Below are 17575 nucleotides of genomic sequence, written 5' to 3'. Positions count from 1 at the left end.
TCTACAAAGATCTGGGTAAGTGTAGGATGACCAGAAATGCAAGAAATGTTTAACAAATACCTAAAATAGTAACTTTTTCATGTTTTAGTACTAACAACAAAATTTTGATGTGGAGTGTATAATGTGTGAAGACTGAAGTCCAAATATCAAATAAACACTTTCACAAAAGGCTCACGTATAACAAAACAAGTGCACTTTTATTCAAGAATTTAACCAAAGAAAAAGAAATTGGGTTAGGGTTCATCCCACATATGACTTTGTGGGTGGTGCAGCAGTAAGAAATGTTGAGTCATAATCAAGAGGTCGCGGGATCGAATCCGGGCACCCTCCAAGATTATTATTTTGAGTAGGAGCTGCTCTCATTCGTACTATTGTACAATAAAAAACATACATTTGATTTGAGTCTGTAACAGCCAGTGTAAATTTATGATGCTTGTAAAGGTTAGTGTTATTTTGTTTTTATTATTCAGTTTTATTCTCTCACTCACATTCACGTTCCCCCTGATCTGACACTGCTGTTTTCAAATAAAGATGTTCTATAACAGAGGTGAACTCGGATGATGATAGGGGTTCTACATCAGAGAAAGAGAACAGAAGCCCTCCCCGCAAGAAACATCCACTCACATACAGTATAAAAACAATGCAGCTGCACTAGGCATAAAGGCAAAAGATGGTACCGTTTGGATGCAGCAACAGGTCGGGTGTCATCTTGCCAGTCAGTCTGCCCCACGAAAAGAAAAAGCAGGGCATGCCGAGCTCGCCAAGATATCGTGAAAAGTCCTGTTTGTAATTATGTTTTGTGATGGTCTTTATATAAAAACATTTATATGTTACTTATATAAAAGCCAGATTGAATGTTATTTACCTTGATTTATTTACTTATCTTCGTATAGAGTAAAGACACAAGTAGACTGCACAGCTTCCTCTGTTTGATTGACACGGGCATGCTCACAAAATACATGTGTACTGAAGTGACTCCATGCAACTGTTGTTACGGTTCTGCCTTTGTCCAGAAATGGTTTCATAAGCTTTATGACCTTAGTCTCAGAAAGTCTTTTTCCCATGGGGCAACTGGGATCTTTTCCTGAATAAGATCAAACACAGTTGCATAGAGTTTGTCCTTACTTTGTCTTGAGTTTGAGTTGGGACTGTTCTAAAATTTTTTTAATCTCTGCTAAATGCACTGAAGTCAGTAGGGGAGGACAAATTGAACTAGTTTTGAGTAGATTAGGATTATAATGATTTAATGGTGTGGACCACCCAGGCTGGCACTGCCACCTGAACCCGACACAGACAAGACACAAATTCAAGCACACACATTTTATTTTTTCTTTTCCCTTGTGGGAAATGTCTTTCCTGTCTCCCACAAGCACAGAAACACAGTCCAAAGCACAAGCACAGCACAAACACAATAGTTTTTCTTCACTCTTTTCCTTCTCCTTCACTACTTCGGTCAAGCTTCGTTTTCCTCCTGGCTCTCCAAGTAGTGGCTGCTGGCTCCTTTTATAAGGCACCCGGAAGTGCTCCAGGTGCTTGATGACTCATTTCAGGTAGCACTTTCAGGTGTGGCAGAAGAACTGCCTATAAGGGCTCAGCAGCTCCCATGAAGCCCTGTGGAAGTCCAAGGCACTGCTGCAACCCAGGGGGGTTGCCATTTAGCATCCCTGGGGAGGTTACTCTCTGGCCACACTTGCTCTCCCAATCCTCCCAATGTGGAGGTGTCCGCAATGGTTTAGGTGTCCATTAGTGCTAGGGAAGCATCTGCCGTCTATGGAGGACTGACTATTGTGACCAAAAATGTGACCTGAGCACTGGTCTCCATGAGATAGATATATATTCTAAGTCCACAATACTTCAAGTTCTTGGTCTCTCCCTACATCTCCTGGAGTCCTTTCACTACAACTAAGCAGCAAACCACAAAGCCTGTGATGCAAAGGATCAGTGTTTTATACTCCGGGGACTGTTCCTGTCTCTAACCAGTCTCTGCTACATATTTAGGAGAATAACTTGCTTAATTCGGCAGTGAAGACATAATCTACAAAGACTCCATAAAGAACAATCAAGTATTTTTAGAATATTTTCATTATGGAAAGTTCTATGCATGCTCAGCATAAATCAGGTAGGTAATGCAGATAGGGTAGTGACATCCCCAATCAACATAGCTTCTACAGCTCTATGATGTCACATTGGTCTCACAAAGCATCATGGAATACTGGGTGGGGGTCTTGTCTAAGCTCCCCACATAGCAAACTGTCAGGAAAAAACTGACAAACATGGTCACTGAACCCGGAAAATTCACTGTAAAAAACACTTTCGTGAAATTCGCTGATGAGCAACATTCTATAGGAAGCAACCTCTGATGTTGACACAACAGTCTCATCATCTAAGTAATGTACAAAAGCATTATGTTATATTGTAGAAACTGATGAATGCACTGTAAGTCAAGGGGAGTGTATGCTTAGACTACATAATGCACAAGTGAGGTAGCATCTGGAGTGTTGTGTGCAGTACTGGTCACCACGCTACAAAAAACACATAGAAACACTTGAAGCTATGCAGAGGAGAGCAGCCAGGACCAACATAGGACTTGAGGACAAATGTTGTACTCTGACAGAATTAAAACTGTTCTGTCTTGTGCAGAGCAGACTGTGTGGGGACCTAATTCAGGTCTTTAAAATGCTCAGAGGCATTGATAATGTAGATCCAGCAGAATTAATACTGAATCATGTACTTTAAATTAAGGTTAAGTGCATTTAGGGCTGAAGCCAGAAACCATTTCTTTATGCAAGGACTTGAGAATATGAAACAAACCTTCCAAACATTGTAAGTGCCAGGCAGGATTCCCTGGTATTCCACCCGGGATGAGCATGGGACCCTTACCCGGATGGGAGGACAAGATAAACAAACAGTTGGGGAAGGCTTCTGATTTTTAAGCCCCATCTACTAGATGGCAGCATACTAGGATTGCAGTAACTGTGTGGAACCCTGCAGAACATTATGGGATTAGTACTGCCGATAGTCAGCTCTACTGGGTCCCTTGGGTGCCACCAGGGCATGCTTCAGGGATTAGAGATCCTTACCTTTTTGGGGTTTCCTCCTGACCCAGAAGGGCTTCTATCAGACTATGCCCTATCACTGGAAGTATTCCCGGATCTGACACAAAAGAAAGTCATACAGCCTTCTCCAGTGGAGTCAGTGTAGGGAAGAAGGAAGGATGGAGGAAGGAACGAAGGAAGGCTGGTAGGCAATACTTGCTGGACAGATGTGGATGGAGAGAAGAGAAGGGAGAAAGGAAGAAGCATTTTTGGGGAACTGTGTTTGTACAACGTGTCAAGAAACTTTCAGGAGGTATTGGCAAAATAAAACTTTTTGTTTTGAACCTGTGACAAACTTTGTGTCGGTTGTATCCAGAGCCTTTGCCGTGAAGCTCAAAATTGAGCTCAGGTGCATCCTGTTTCCCCTGATCATCCTTGAGATGTTTCTGCAGCTTAATTGGAGTCCGCCTGTGGTAAATTCAGTTGACTGGACATGATTTGGAAAGGCACACACCTGTCTATATAAGGTCCCACAGTTGACAGTTCATGTCAGAACACAAACCAAGCATGAAGTCAAAGGAATTGTCTGTAGACCTCCGAGACAGGATTGTCGCGAGGCACAAATCTGGGGAAGGTTACAGAAAAATGTCTACTGCTTTGAAGGTCCCAATGAGCACAGTGGCCTCCATCATCCATAGGTGGAAGAAGTTCGAAACCACCAGGACTCTTCCTAGAGCTGGCCGGCCATCTAAACTGAGCGATTGGGGGAGAAGGGCCTTAGTCAGGGAGGTGACCAAGAACCCGATGGTCACTCTGTCAGAGCTCCAGAGGTCCTCTGTGGAGAGAGGAGAACCTTCCAGAAGGACAACCATCTCTGCAGCAATCCACCAATCAGGCCTGTATGGTAGATAGGCCAGACGGAAGCCACTCCTTAGTAAAAGGCACATGGCAGTCCACCTGGAGTTTGCCAAAAGGCACCTGAAGGACTCTCAGACCATGAGAAAGAAAATTCTCTGGTCTGATGAGACAAAGATTGAACTCTTTGGTGTGAATGCCAGGCTTCACGTTTGGAGGAAACCAGGCACCATCCCTACAGTGAAGCATGGTGGTGGCAGCATCATGCTGTGGGGATGTTTTTCAGCGGCAGAGACTGGAAGACTAGTCAGGATAAAGAGAAAGATGACTGCAGCAATGTACAGAGACATCCTGGATGAAAACCTGCTCCAGAGCGCTCTTGACCTCTGACTGGGGCGACGGTTCATCTTTCAGCAGGACAACGACCCTAAGCACACAGCCAAGATATCGAAGGAGTGGCTTCAGGACAACTCTGTGAATGTCCTTGAGTGGCCCAGCCAGAGCCCAGACTTGAATCCGATTGAACATCTCTGGAGAGATCTTAAAATGGCTGTGCACCGACGCTTCCCATTCAACCTGATGGAGCTTGAGAGGTGCTGCAAAGAGGAATGGGCAAAACTGGCCAAGGATAGGTGTACCAAGCTTGTGGCATCATATTAAACAAGACTTGAGGCTGTAATTGCTGCCAAAGGTGCATCGACAAAGTATTGAGCAAAGGCTGTGAATACTTATGTACATGTGATTTCTCAGTTTTTTTATTTTTAATAAATTTGCAAAAACCTCAAATAAACTTTTTTCACATTGTCATTATGGGGTGTTGTGTGCAGAATTCTGAGGAAAAAAATGAATTTAATCCATTTTGGAATAAGGCTGTAACATAACAAAATGTGGAAAAAGTGATGCGCTGTGAATACTTTCTGGATGCACTGTATAAGCCTGGATAAGTATGCGTTTAAAACACTAATATGAAATTTGAGCAAATTATCTTTAAAAAGATTACATTCTGTTGAAAATATCTTTTAAAATTAAAGCATTATAAATGGGGAAATATAATTTTATATGTTCACTTTTCACTTCTCAGACTTAAAGACAGATAAAGTGAGAGCTTTTGCCTGAGTACTAGTTGATTATGAGCTGGGCCAGCCAAAAAGATGCACTCAGGAGGAACAAATGGGTAATGTGTGTGTCTATGAGATATTAATGTTTGAAATATATCTTATTCATCATTTTCAGAAGAGCTCAATGGATTATCTTCAGTACTTAAATAAGGGTGACCAATACAAGGAGTTGTGGCCAAAAAAAAGTTGGGTCATGTTGTAAGGGCAACCTTTAAGGCCATTGGTGAACACCAACAGTAATAGAGCACACAGTATGAACTTTAATGAATGGGAATATTCTTGTAATGTGGTTCTTGATTTCATCAGAAAGTCCTGGTAGACATTGAAAGTAGCAAATATAATGGTAGCCTAAGGAACATTTAGGAAGCTAGGAAGGTATAAGTGAGACAATGAACAGACCTTTGAATAACCACAAAAAGGATGTAGAAAAACTGTCAGGAATCCAGGAAAGACAAACAGAGTATTACTCAGGCTGCTACCAGCAAGGGCCAGGAGACATTAACCTTCGGTCTGGACAGATGGCAGAAACGCGTACAGTATGTATGTCCTGTAATCTGTGGAAATAAGCATCTTGATGAAGGCAGTGCCTGAAGCAACTGGTGGGACAGATCCCAGTTTTTATGGCTCACATCAACGTAATGTTTCTGGCTGGAAATGTAGAAGATACTGGATAATGTTCAATTTTTCCCACTTAACAGACCTTTTCAGTCCCTAGTTAAAGAATGGACAATACTAATGGGTTGACAATCCCAGTACACTTTAAAATGGAGGGCCACAGGATATATTCTTCTTACCATTTCATAAAAAATGTAAGCCTCCCTGGAAAAAAAGTTATAAAAGAATGTTGGAAAGATAATTCTGCCAGATGGCTGAGCACAAATACCGGACTGTTCATGGGAGTTTGCCAATTCTTTCTACACATGTCTAGGAATCCCTCGAAGGAACTGGAGAATGCTGTTGGGCAAACAAATGTTTGCTGAGCTGTTCTTAGCTTGACACCTCTAAGAGGTTCACCAGGGCAAGTAGACAGAAAAGGAATCAATGGACGACCTTCAAGTAACCTCAAAGGTATGCATTAAAAAAAATATGCTGTGCAAAATATATTAACTGATCACATAATTGGCTGTCTCAACTTTTTAAGCTATGCTACATTTAAAAGATGAACAAAATATCCTTTAAAACTGATTCCAAAACTCACCCACAGGAGTGTCTTCATAGATCAGGAAGAAGTTGTCAAAGAAGAAATTCAAAAAGTATGGCAAACGGTTGACCTGAGACAGACCTGAAAACAAGGCATAATAATAAAATGTGAAAATTATGCAGGAACATATTATAGAAAAATACAGAAGGAGGATTGGATGAGCTGGTCCCTGGTACCTCAGTCTCTCTAACACAAGGCAATAACGTGAGATTAAATAGTGTGTGTTTTTATTCCAGGACAATAATAAAAATAACACAAATATAGTTAATTATTTTAATGTGAAATATATTAAAACTAATCTACATTGTGTTATTTAAGAAAAGTGCTAACTCTCTTATTGAAATCTGTCCTTGTAGTAATTCATTTGTATCTCTAGAATTGTTTCAAATGTTTCAAGAACATCATAGGACTATTATTCTTTTGCTCATTTATTGCCTCATTAACTGGTTTTATTGCATATGGCAAACATTAATGAAGTAAATGTTGAAAAGAAGGCCATGCCAGTCAGAATCCTGTCATGTACAATGCAGCCGCGTTGATGGAACACAACTGAAAACATGAAAATTCATGCAAAAAGAAAACTCACCTTTTTACAACCAATGCATTTATCAGTAATTACAGAAACTCAGCACATCATTTTTTTCTTCCAGATTTCACAATTTTTCACTGAATATTTAGAGCTCAACAGTTGCATACATTTATCTATAATTATTTCAGCTTGGGCAACATATTTTTTAGGCATTTTTCATAGATAATGTACAAGCCAAAATTAGCATTCCTATTTACACAGAATTGCAATTTGCACAACTATCATACAAGTTAACACATTTTGTAATTTTTTTCCAATTCTCAATCCATGTTTATTCAAGATGAACAATTAAATACTCTTAGTATTTAGTTTTTAAAGTTTCTAATAATATATTTTCTACATTCAAGGAAAGCTTAGAGCCACAGAAATGCATCATTATCTACAGAAAGCCTAACATTAAAATACTTTTTCAATAAACTCAGCAGTAAACCAGTAAAATGATAAAAAGCATTAAACAGGCCATCAACCCATCAATGTTTACTTTATAGACTGTATGATTAGTAATGAATACCATAAAAAGAATAAAATACAAAAACTAAAAGCTAATAATGTACACCCTCCAGTCCTCTTTGTCATTATTGCGCTGCACTAATGAATAGTATACAACAGGACAGTTTAGATCAAAAACTGATTCAGGGATTGATTAATAGATTTTGTGACAGTAATTTGTGATTTTGTTTCTGTTTCACTCTGAATACTACTTAACATCTTTTACAAAAAACACAGAATATGTGCTAAACTAGCATCATTACAATATAATACTATCCATCCAGTACTAACCCTATTATCCAACCCACTATATCCTAACTACAGGGTCACAGGGATCTGCTGGAGCCAATCCCAGCGCGCAAGGCAGGAAACAAACCCCAGGCAGGGAGCAAGCCCACCCCACACACTAAGCACAATTTAGGATCGCCAATGCACCTAACCTGCATGTCTTTGGACTGTGGGAGGAAACCCACGGAGACACGGGGAGAACATGCAAACTCCACGCAGGGAGGACCTGGGAAGCGAACCTGGGTCTCCTAACTGTGAGGCAGCAGCGCTACCCACTGCGCCACCGTGCCACCCATATAATACTAATATAGTGAAACTATTTTTCACTTTCTGTGTCCGTTGTTCTAAAAAGACTGCATAACAGCTTTGTTTGCTAAGTTTGATGAAGGAAGGTGTAAAATGAATGCAAAGGTGCTAAATTAAATTTGCACAGTAGAACTAATTTAGCGACTCACCAGGGAATGTTTTATCACTTCAAAAAGTAACTTGTTGATCCTAGGTAAAGATGCATTCCCTATTTTCACCCTACTAAACTGCTTCAAGCTATTCAGTTAAGGTATGATTAAGCCATAATTAAGATCCCATTGCCCAGAAATAATACTGCTTCTCTTAACATTGACCAGAAAGCAGGAGACAGAGAAGGACATAGCAGAGTTAAAGATGCTAAGATTTGCACTGGGCGTGACAAGGATGGACAGGACTAGAAATGAGTTCATTAGAGGGTCAGCTCAAGTTGGACGGTTGGGAGACAAATTCAGAGAAGTGAGATTGCGTTGGTTTGGACATGTGCAGAGGAGAGATGCTGGGCCTATTGGGAGAAGGATGCTAAGGATAGGGCTGCCAGGGAAGAGGAAAAGAGGAAGATTTATGGATGTGGTGAGAGAGGACATGCAGGTGATGGGTGTAACAGAACAAGATGCAGAGGACAGAAAGATATGGAAGAAGATGATCCGCTGTGGCAACCCTTAACTGGAGCAGCCGAAAGAAGAAGATTCTTAACATTGCACTATAGAATCCCATTCTCACAAAAACTTTTCATTTCAGCTTAGCACATCCTGATTGCTTTAAAAGTGAATAATTTTGTAACATTAGCAGCATAAGACAAAGGAAAAGTGTCAGAGATTGCACATACGAATTTCAGAGTCACGATGCAGTAGAGGTGACGTTTACCTTCATAGTAAATCTGAAGAAGAACAGGATTTGTTTGGCTTTGTGCTCAACAGGAAAGGACTCTTTAATGTCAAAGTGTAACCGGATCTCTGAAAACTGGTCCAAATTAATTACAAATAAAAAATACAAAATAACTAATCACATAAGCATTCACTCAAAGTACAATACAATACAATACAATTTATTTTTTGTAAGGCCCAAAATCACACAAGAAGTGCCGCAGTGGGCTTTAACAGGCCCTGCCTCTTGACGGCCCCCCAGCCTTGACTCTCTAAGAAGACAAGGAAACACTCCCAAAAAAACCCTTGTAGGGAAAAAATGGAAGAAACCTTGGGAAAGCCAGTTCAAAGAGGTAGGCTGGGCGTTCAGTGGGTGTCAAAAAGAAGGGGGTCAATACAATACAGTCAATATTCAGTACATGCACCTTTGGCAGCTATGACAGCATTGAGTCTCTCTGCACTGGTCTCTGTATGTTTTTCACATCTGGACACTGCATGTTTTCCCCTCTCTTCTTTAAATATATGGTTGTATCTGGATTGTGAGTGAACTGCCTTTTATTAACTCCACACAAAAACTCTCAATTGAAATGAGATCTGTGCCCACATTTATCATGCATCTCAGAATGAAGCTAGTGTACGCACATCAAACGCTGTCCTGAAACATCCAAATAGAGAGCATGCTAATCAATCTTATGCATATGCAATCACGATGCTGCACATCTTCATTGGCAGGTAGAGCAGCCTCCTTTCTGATGCACTGAGACACTGCCAGCTGCATTCAAAAGTATCTGGCTGTGGTCTGCAACCAAGAGCACAAGATCATCATCATGATAATAATATTAATAATTCATTATATTTATATTGAGCTTTTCTCATTACTCGAAGCGATACCACACAGGGGGGACCAGGGACGCAAACCCACGATCTCCTTACTGGAAGGCAGTAGCGCTATTACTGTATCACATACACAACATTATAGATAGATAGATAGATAGATAGATAGATAGATAGATAGATAGATAGATAGATAGATAGATAGATAGATAGATAGATAGATAGATAGATAGATAGATAGATAGGAAACACACTATAAGATAGATAGATAGATAGATAGATAGATAGATAGATAGATAGATAGATAGATAGATAGATAGATAGATAGATAGATAGATAGATAGATAGATAGATAGATAGATAGATAGAAAACACACTATAAGATAGATAGATAGATAGATAGATAGATAGATAGATAGATAGATAGATAGATAGATAGATAGATAGATAGATACTTTATTAATCCCAAGGGGAAATTCACAATTTTCAATAAAAAAAAGAGAAAAATAAAAGTAGAAAAGTAGAAAAAATAAAGTCATACACATAGTCATACACGGAGCTGCTGAAAAGGCTGCCACTCTCAGCGGCGCCGGAACTAAACTAAACTATAGCACCTCTCCTCTGCACTCTGGGGGTCAGCCGCTGAGCGGATAGCTGCTATTACCTACCACATGTAATGACGTGATTGCTGTTACAATGAATAGTACAGGCCACATGAAAAACTGAGGGCTCAGCTGGTTACCTTACCAACAAGCCAGCCATTTTCTAAAGCCACTTTGCCTCAAAATAATGAATCACGGTTTGACCAAGTCTAGTAAGCCTAGTTTCTACAGATACACAACTTCTCCTCTCATGTATTTCTTTTATAAATTGCGGTTTTCACTTGGAATGATGCATATTCAGATTTGGGCCTCTTTTTGTACGCATGCAACTTTTATAAATCTGACCCCAGGACATCAGCATTGTTGTTTTTGAACCATTCCTATGTGTCTTTGACTTTATGCCTGGGGTTTTTTCTTCAGGTTTTCTTTGTATTTTGCTGCATTCATTTTACCCTCTACCCTCACAAACCTTTGAGGACCTGATGCATAGCAGCATCCTCAAAGCCTGATGCAGCCACTACCTTACTTCACAGTGGGGATGGCGTGTTTTTGATAATATTCATTTTTTTAGCTAATGCCAAACATGTCATTTAGTCTGATGGACAGAACGCTCAGTTTTGATCTCCCATGTGCCTTCTCATAAACACAAGCTGAAATGTCATCAGTGTGTGTTTTTAAGAGTCGCTTTCTCTTTGCCACTCTTCCATAAAGACAATATTGGTGAAGACCCTCTGAGCAATATTTGTTGTATGCATGGTCCCTCAGTGTAACTTGTAAGTCCTTCAGGATTATCACAGGTCTCTTTGTAGGTCTCTTTGTAGCCTGTCTCACTAGTCTTCTTTATACGTGATCACTCAGTTTTTGTGGACAAATGTACAGCTGCACCACTCTTTCCATTTCTTAATGATTGACTGAACTGGACTCCAAGGTATCATCATTGACTTGTATATTTTCCTATCTTCATCTCCTGGCATGTGCTTTTCAATCATCTTTATGATAAGTTGCTTGGAGTGTTGCTTTGTCTTCATTGAGTAGTTAACACCAAAATACTCACTCACCACAAGATGGACCTTCCAGATACAATCAACTGAAACCCCTGGACTACAAATAGGTGATTTATATTGCTCTTTATCTCTATATATGGCTCAAAAATAGAAAGGGGAATGTTTTGGAATGGCCAAGTCAATCTTAACACTATTGAGAATTTGTGGGACTATTTGAAAACTGCTGTCCAGAAGTGACATCCCACCAATGTAGATGATCTCTATCAATTCTGCCAAGAAGAATGGGGAAGAATCACTCCTGAACAATGTGCAAAACTGATACATACTTACTCAAAAGAATTAAGGCAGTTTTTGTAGCAAAAGGATTCTGGACAAAGTATTAATGCAGTTAAACTTCTACAGGAATGTATTGTATGATAAAAATACCGAATGAATAAACATGTTTACAAAGCTTTTGTCATGCACAAAATTATGATGACTTTCAAGGGGATTGAATACTTTTGTGTTTGGTTTAAGCCCTTTAAGTTATGAGTCATCTGTATTTCCTTACTATCTGCAGATCTCCCACCAATTAAAGATGTATTTCTATTTTAATGCAAGGACAAATCATTATACCTCATTCAATGTTTTATTTCTTTAATGGATAAATACTGTAATACTGATAGATACTGATAAATCTAAATCATATTATGTGATATCATCTACTGTTAAATTCTGCTCCATACTTGTACATTTTTAATTTTTTATACTGTTTTGAGGATTTGTTCTGTTCTGTGTATTGTATTGTATTGACCACCTTCTTTTTGACAACAACTGCATGCCCAGCCTTCCTGGAAAGGGGTCTCTTTTTGAACTGCCTTTCCCAAGGTTTCTTCCATTTTTTCCCTACAAGGGTTTTTTGGGTGTTTTTCCTTGTCTTCTTAGAGAGTCAAGGCTAGGGGGCCATCAAGAGGCAGGGCCTGTTAAAGCTCATTGCGGCACTTCTTGTGTGATTTTGGGCTATACAAAAATAAATTGTAATTGTAATTGTACATGTGTGTATTGCCAACGCACAAATCAAAGGTAACACTATATTTTTATATTACTTTGCCTAATGGAAACATATAGCAAAAGAAAACAATTGATTACAAGTTGTCCCCCAGATCTCTTTGCCCATATTTGTGTGCTTTTTATTTTATTCTGACTTGGATATACACACAGATTTAGTCTTTTAAGCTGGTATTGGCCTAAACAAAGCTGCTGAACTAATAATGGAAAAGCAACATAACATGGCACATGCTTGCTCCAAGGCTAATGCCCTAACTGTTGATGACTGCTTTATAGCTGCCTGTTTGAGATTTTATTCTGAGTGGCAGTGAGATAACTGAGATAACTCCTCATGCAGGATACTGTTTTATACTGTGGGTTTACTGGCTTAAAACAGCCTTGAGTTGTTCATTTGGGCTTTTAAAGTGGAATGTGATTCTTTGCAGCCCCATCTCTACACTGTGAAACACACAAACGACGTCACACCTTTGGTTCTGCCTGATATGGTTCCTCTGTTGCTTAAAAACTGCTGTCTAATTTTTCCTTGGTTCTTGTGAATGATGTGGCATTTTCCACAGGCAGGGAAGGCTGGCTGTTTTTGGACTTCCTGCTTAGATAAGCTCCAAAAACTGAGCTGTCAGGTAGGAAAATATGCTCTATCCCTGATGTTGTAATGTGGGAACATCAAAATAAATACTTATGGACTGCTTAAACACAAAGATCATATTAACTATTGTACCTGGTTGTTTATGGTGCATTTAGTATAAAAATTATGTTGCCTTTGTGAGGTCTAGAAATAAAGCGATTAAACAATGTGGTGTATCTGAAACTGAAAGTTTCACAGAGAGTAGTTGTTAACTTTACAGGTTCATTTAGACTACATGAATCGCCCACAAGAATTAAATTTTAAAGGCACACTAATCAAATCAGAGTCAGGAAATTGAGACTCTTGAATATTAATTATTTTGTGGATTGCTGCCTGAAAACTTAATGAAATGATGTTTTATGTAGGTAATAAACTGCAAACAAAGATCCTGAAACTAAAATGTTTTAATACTCAAATTGTGCATCAATGACATGTAGGAACAATTTGGGCAGAATGCAAATTTAAGTGAAAGCTAAAACATGTATATGACTTAGCATTGAAGTAGTATCCATCCATCCATCCATCCTTACAATTTCTAGTCTTATCCAGTGCAGGTGCCATAGAAGAAGTGAATTCTTGTCCAGCCAGGGGGCCATAATGGATGGATTGGGTGAACATGCATAGCAGGAGCATTTCATTCCCTCACATAACAGGTGACAGTGTTACTCAGGCTGAACCCAATTAAGACACCCTCAACACTGTTGTGGTCTTTGGGTGCCATAATAAATAATAATAAAATAATTCATTACATTTATATAGCGCTTTTCTCAGTACTCAAAGCGCTATCCACACAGGGAGGAACCAGGAAGCGAACCCACACTCTTCCACAGTCTCCTTACTGCAAAGCAGCAGCACTACCACTGCGCCACCTGTGAGGACATCAGAGGGTGCTAATGGGAGAGGACTGCCCCGGTTTTTGCACAACCCAGAAGTGTTCTGGATGACCTGGGCATGACACATGGTTCCTGGGTCGGAGTCAAAAGGGAGCCCACAGTCTCACTTGATTGAATCAGAGTTGGGAGGCAGTGGGCAACACTCTATGGGAATTGGAAGGACAGCATTTACTGTGGGGAAAAGCCTTTTTATTGAACCCAGAACTGTGTTGGAGATTATTGTGTCTGCAGTCTGGGGCTCAGTGGTGCCCTCTTGTTGTTACACCAATGAAGTGTTGCAGAGAACCAATGCCTATTCTGGCAGCACTGGAATCAAAGCAGGAATGAACCCTATTCATCATAGCATAACTGTATACAGGAGTGTAGAACTTCATAATAACAAGAGGCATTCCGGTATTCAAACTGTTGTGTTAAGACATCATTTAGCAGGTTTAAAAATTGCAGCAAGCAAAAATCTGAGAACGTGCATTAATTGAAAAAAATAGGTCAGATTAATCTGGCAATGAGAAACTAAATGTGAGAAGAAAAAAAAAACTTCAGATGAGTCCAAACACGTGCTCCTCTAGCCCATTTCAAAGTCAATAATTACTAGAGACTCAATTTATTAGGCAAAAGAGGACCCTGACCTCCAGGGACACGGCATAAAGATTTAGTTGCTACCCAGTGGCAGAATAAGCACATGGAGCCAAGAGAAAACAGATGAAAGTAACAAGACGACAGAGGAAATAAACGGCCGGGCTCTAAATAAAGCACATGCCACAAGGGAGGGCCAAGGGCCCAGGTATTCAAAGGCAATCCAAATCGAAGCAATTGGGCACAGCTCTGCTTGTGTCACCCTCAATTATTAGCAAGAAAATCCCTGAAATAACACTTCTCACAGTTCTTCACATGACAAAGGAGACAAGGCAGAACAGCCCTGAAAGAAAATTTATCTGAATGCCACCACTTACTTTTGTTAAAAAGGAGTGGATAAAACATTTTAAAAACATTTTCAATGGACGAGAGCGTGCCATGAAGGTAACAAAACTATTGGTGAATATTCACTTTTTACACATGAATTCTTCATGATATGCATTAGAGCAGCCTGGAAGTCATCAGCTGTTTACTTCTAATACAGAGTCAAGTGTGTGATGCTCCCTGTGATAGCTAATACTTTCCCACTTTCTCGAGGATGTTAGTAAATACTGAGAAACTGATTAGATGCCTACCCTGAAACCATGGTGTGGGTTTTCTTCAAATTTGTCAGAAGGAGTGCTTAAGATCTATTTGACTGGGTAAATTGGAGCCAAAGCTAAAGTCATTTTGCAAAACACACAGTGCGGATTTAAAAAATTGATTCTGAACAAGAACTATAAAGGAGATTATGCATGCTGTTTTCATTCTAGGACCTATGATACAATATGTTTGCAAAGCTGTAAACCCCTGCGCAGTAATTCTACCACTTGCAATTCCTTTCTTCGCATGTTAATAAGGTTTGGCATCTGAGGGCAACCCATGCATTCTGCAACAAAACTAAAGAAAACTTGTAAGTATAGGTGTAATCTTGTTAATCTGTTGCTCTCTTTTTTTCTCTACAAGGCAAAGTTTTCTTTTTTACATTTCAGATTTTACAGAACTGACCATTTTTGATGGTGACTTATAAATGTAATAGGATGGAACAGGCCTATTTTTTAGTTCTGAAATTCTATGAGGAAGCAACAAACGTATATGATCAAAGAGGTGGATTATCCTGAGTTTCAGAAGGCATTTGATAAGGTTGAACATGAGAGGTTGGACATCAAATTAAAAGAAGTGGGGATTCAAGGAGCAATGTGAAATGCAATGCAGGAAGCAAAGGGTTATGGTGAGGGAAACGCTTTTAAAATTAGGTGATGTTAAAAGTGGTGTCCCTCAGAGATTAGTGCTAGGGCCACTGATATTTATAATATACATAATTTATTGGGATAGAAATATAAACAAAAAGCTGGTAAAGTGTGCAAATAATACCAAATTAGGGTGAATGTGGAATCAGTTAAATTGCTACAAGAAGATTTGGTCAGGTTTAGGTAGATTTGCATCAGATTAAATTTAATGTAAGCAAATGTCAGGTGAAACACATAAGAAGTAGAAGTGTTAAATATGAATACACAAATAAAAGTTTGAAAGTACTGCTGATGAGAAGGATCAGGGAGTCATAGCTGACTTGTCACTATCGACATCCACACAGTGTGCAGAGGCAGTTAAGAAGGCTAATAGAATGTTTGGTTATATATATAGCAATGTGTGAACTACAAGTCCAAGTGGGTGATGATTAGATCAATTTAGATCAGCTAAACATCACATTATAATGTGACGTTAAGAAATGCTCTGGACACAGAAGTGATCAAAGCACATAGAAACTCTCCCAGGTTTAATGAAAACACTCAAGCTCTTAAATTAGAGTGTCGAAAACTGGAGCGCAGATGGAGAACAACAAAGCTACATGTCTTTCAAATTGCATGGACAGAGAGTGTTAATAAATATAAAAAGGCCCTCTTTAAAGCTCGCTCAGAACACTATTCTACAATAATAGATAGTAATAATAAAAATCCTCGGGTACTGTTTAGAACAGTGGCTAAATTAACAAATGGAAATTCAGATCAACAGTGTAAAAAATCCAACAGATATTAGCAGTACAGACTTTATGAACTTTTTCAATGAGAAAACTAAAAATATAAGATTCCAGATCTCTGCATCACAGTACAAACCGCATACTAGCTTAGCAGACCCTGCCTCACATTGCATTCAGCACTTTAATAATTTGAATCCTGTAACTGAGCAGGAAGTCTTAATTTTCATTTCTAAAATGAAGTCCATTACTTGTTCCCTAGATCCAGTGTCAACAAAACTAGTAAAAAGTGCAATGGATGTTCTTGCAGCGCCTATTCTAAACATTATCAATAGTTCATTATTGCATGGCACAGTACCTGATGCACTAAAAGTGTCAGTCATTAAACCATTACTTAAAAAGTCAGACCTAGACCCACACATACTAAATAATTATAGGCCTATTTCAAATTTACTGTTCCTCTCTGAAATACTAGAAAAAGTAGTCGCCAGTCAGCTTCAGTCACACCTTACGCATTACAATTTATTTGAGAAATTCCAATCTGGTTTCCGTACTGGTCATAGTACAGAAACGGCACTAACACGGGTTGTAAATGACATTCTGATATCCTCTGATGAATGAAACTCCACTGTAATTATGTTGTTGGACTTAAGTGCAGCATTTGACACCATTAACCATTCTATTTTACTACACAGGCTAGAAAATGATGTTGGGCTTACAGGCACTGTGCTCGCTTGGTTTAGTTCTTATTTATCAAATCGATTCCAATATGTACAGAAATGTGCTGACAGTACTCCATCATTATACACAGAAGTTCAATATGGTGTCCTGCAGGGCTTAGTACTGGGACCTTTACTGTTTTCACTTTACAAGCTTCCATTGGGATCTCTCATTAGGAAACATAATGTTAATTTTCACTTGTATGCAGATGACACCCAGTTATACCTTTCATTTAAATCAAATGAAGTTTCTCCAATGTTGTCTTTAATTAGTTGTGTTAATGAATTAAAGGAGTGGATGAATGAGAACTAGCTATCTGTAAACACCGATAAAACAGAGATGTTAATTGTTGGAGGGAATGACGCTGATCATAACAATATTTTGTCATCATTTAACTCAGTTGGAATCCCCATTAATTATACTGAATCAGCCCACAATCTAGGAGTTATCTTTGACTCTAGCATGTCATTTAAAGCGCATATTACAAAGTTGTCCAAATCATGTTTCTTCCATCTTAAA

The 17575-nt window shown here is 39.1% G+C and overlaps 1 protein-coding gene across 4 annotated transcripts in view; it reads right to left on the bottom strand.

Annotated features, from left to right (window-relative positions):
- The window catches only part of cdh23 (cadherin-related 23), a 1336251-nt gene that overhangs the window by 1139698 nt on the left and 178978 nt on the right, over positions 1 to 17575 (bottom strand). For all 4 annotated transcript variants that reach the window (XM_051923904.1, XM_051923901.1, XM_051923902.1 and 1 more), the window contains exon 3: positions 6207 to 6290. In XM_051923904.1, the coding sequence (XP_051779864.1) occupies positions 6207 to 6290 (84 nt within the window). The remainder of the gene's footprint in view (positions 1 to 6206; positions 6291 to 17575) is intronic.

This window comes from Erpetoichthys calabaricus, chromosome 2, assembly GCF_900747795.2.
Source record: "Erpetoichthys calabaricus chromosome 2, fErpCal1.3, whole genome shotgun sequence".
Lineage (NCBI taxonomy): Eukaryota > Metazoa > Chordata > Cladistia > Polypteriformes > Polypteridae > Erpetoichthys > Erpetoichthys calabaricus.
Note: the sequence above shows the minus strand (reverse complement) of the source record. Positions and strands in the feature narration are given on the sequence as shown.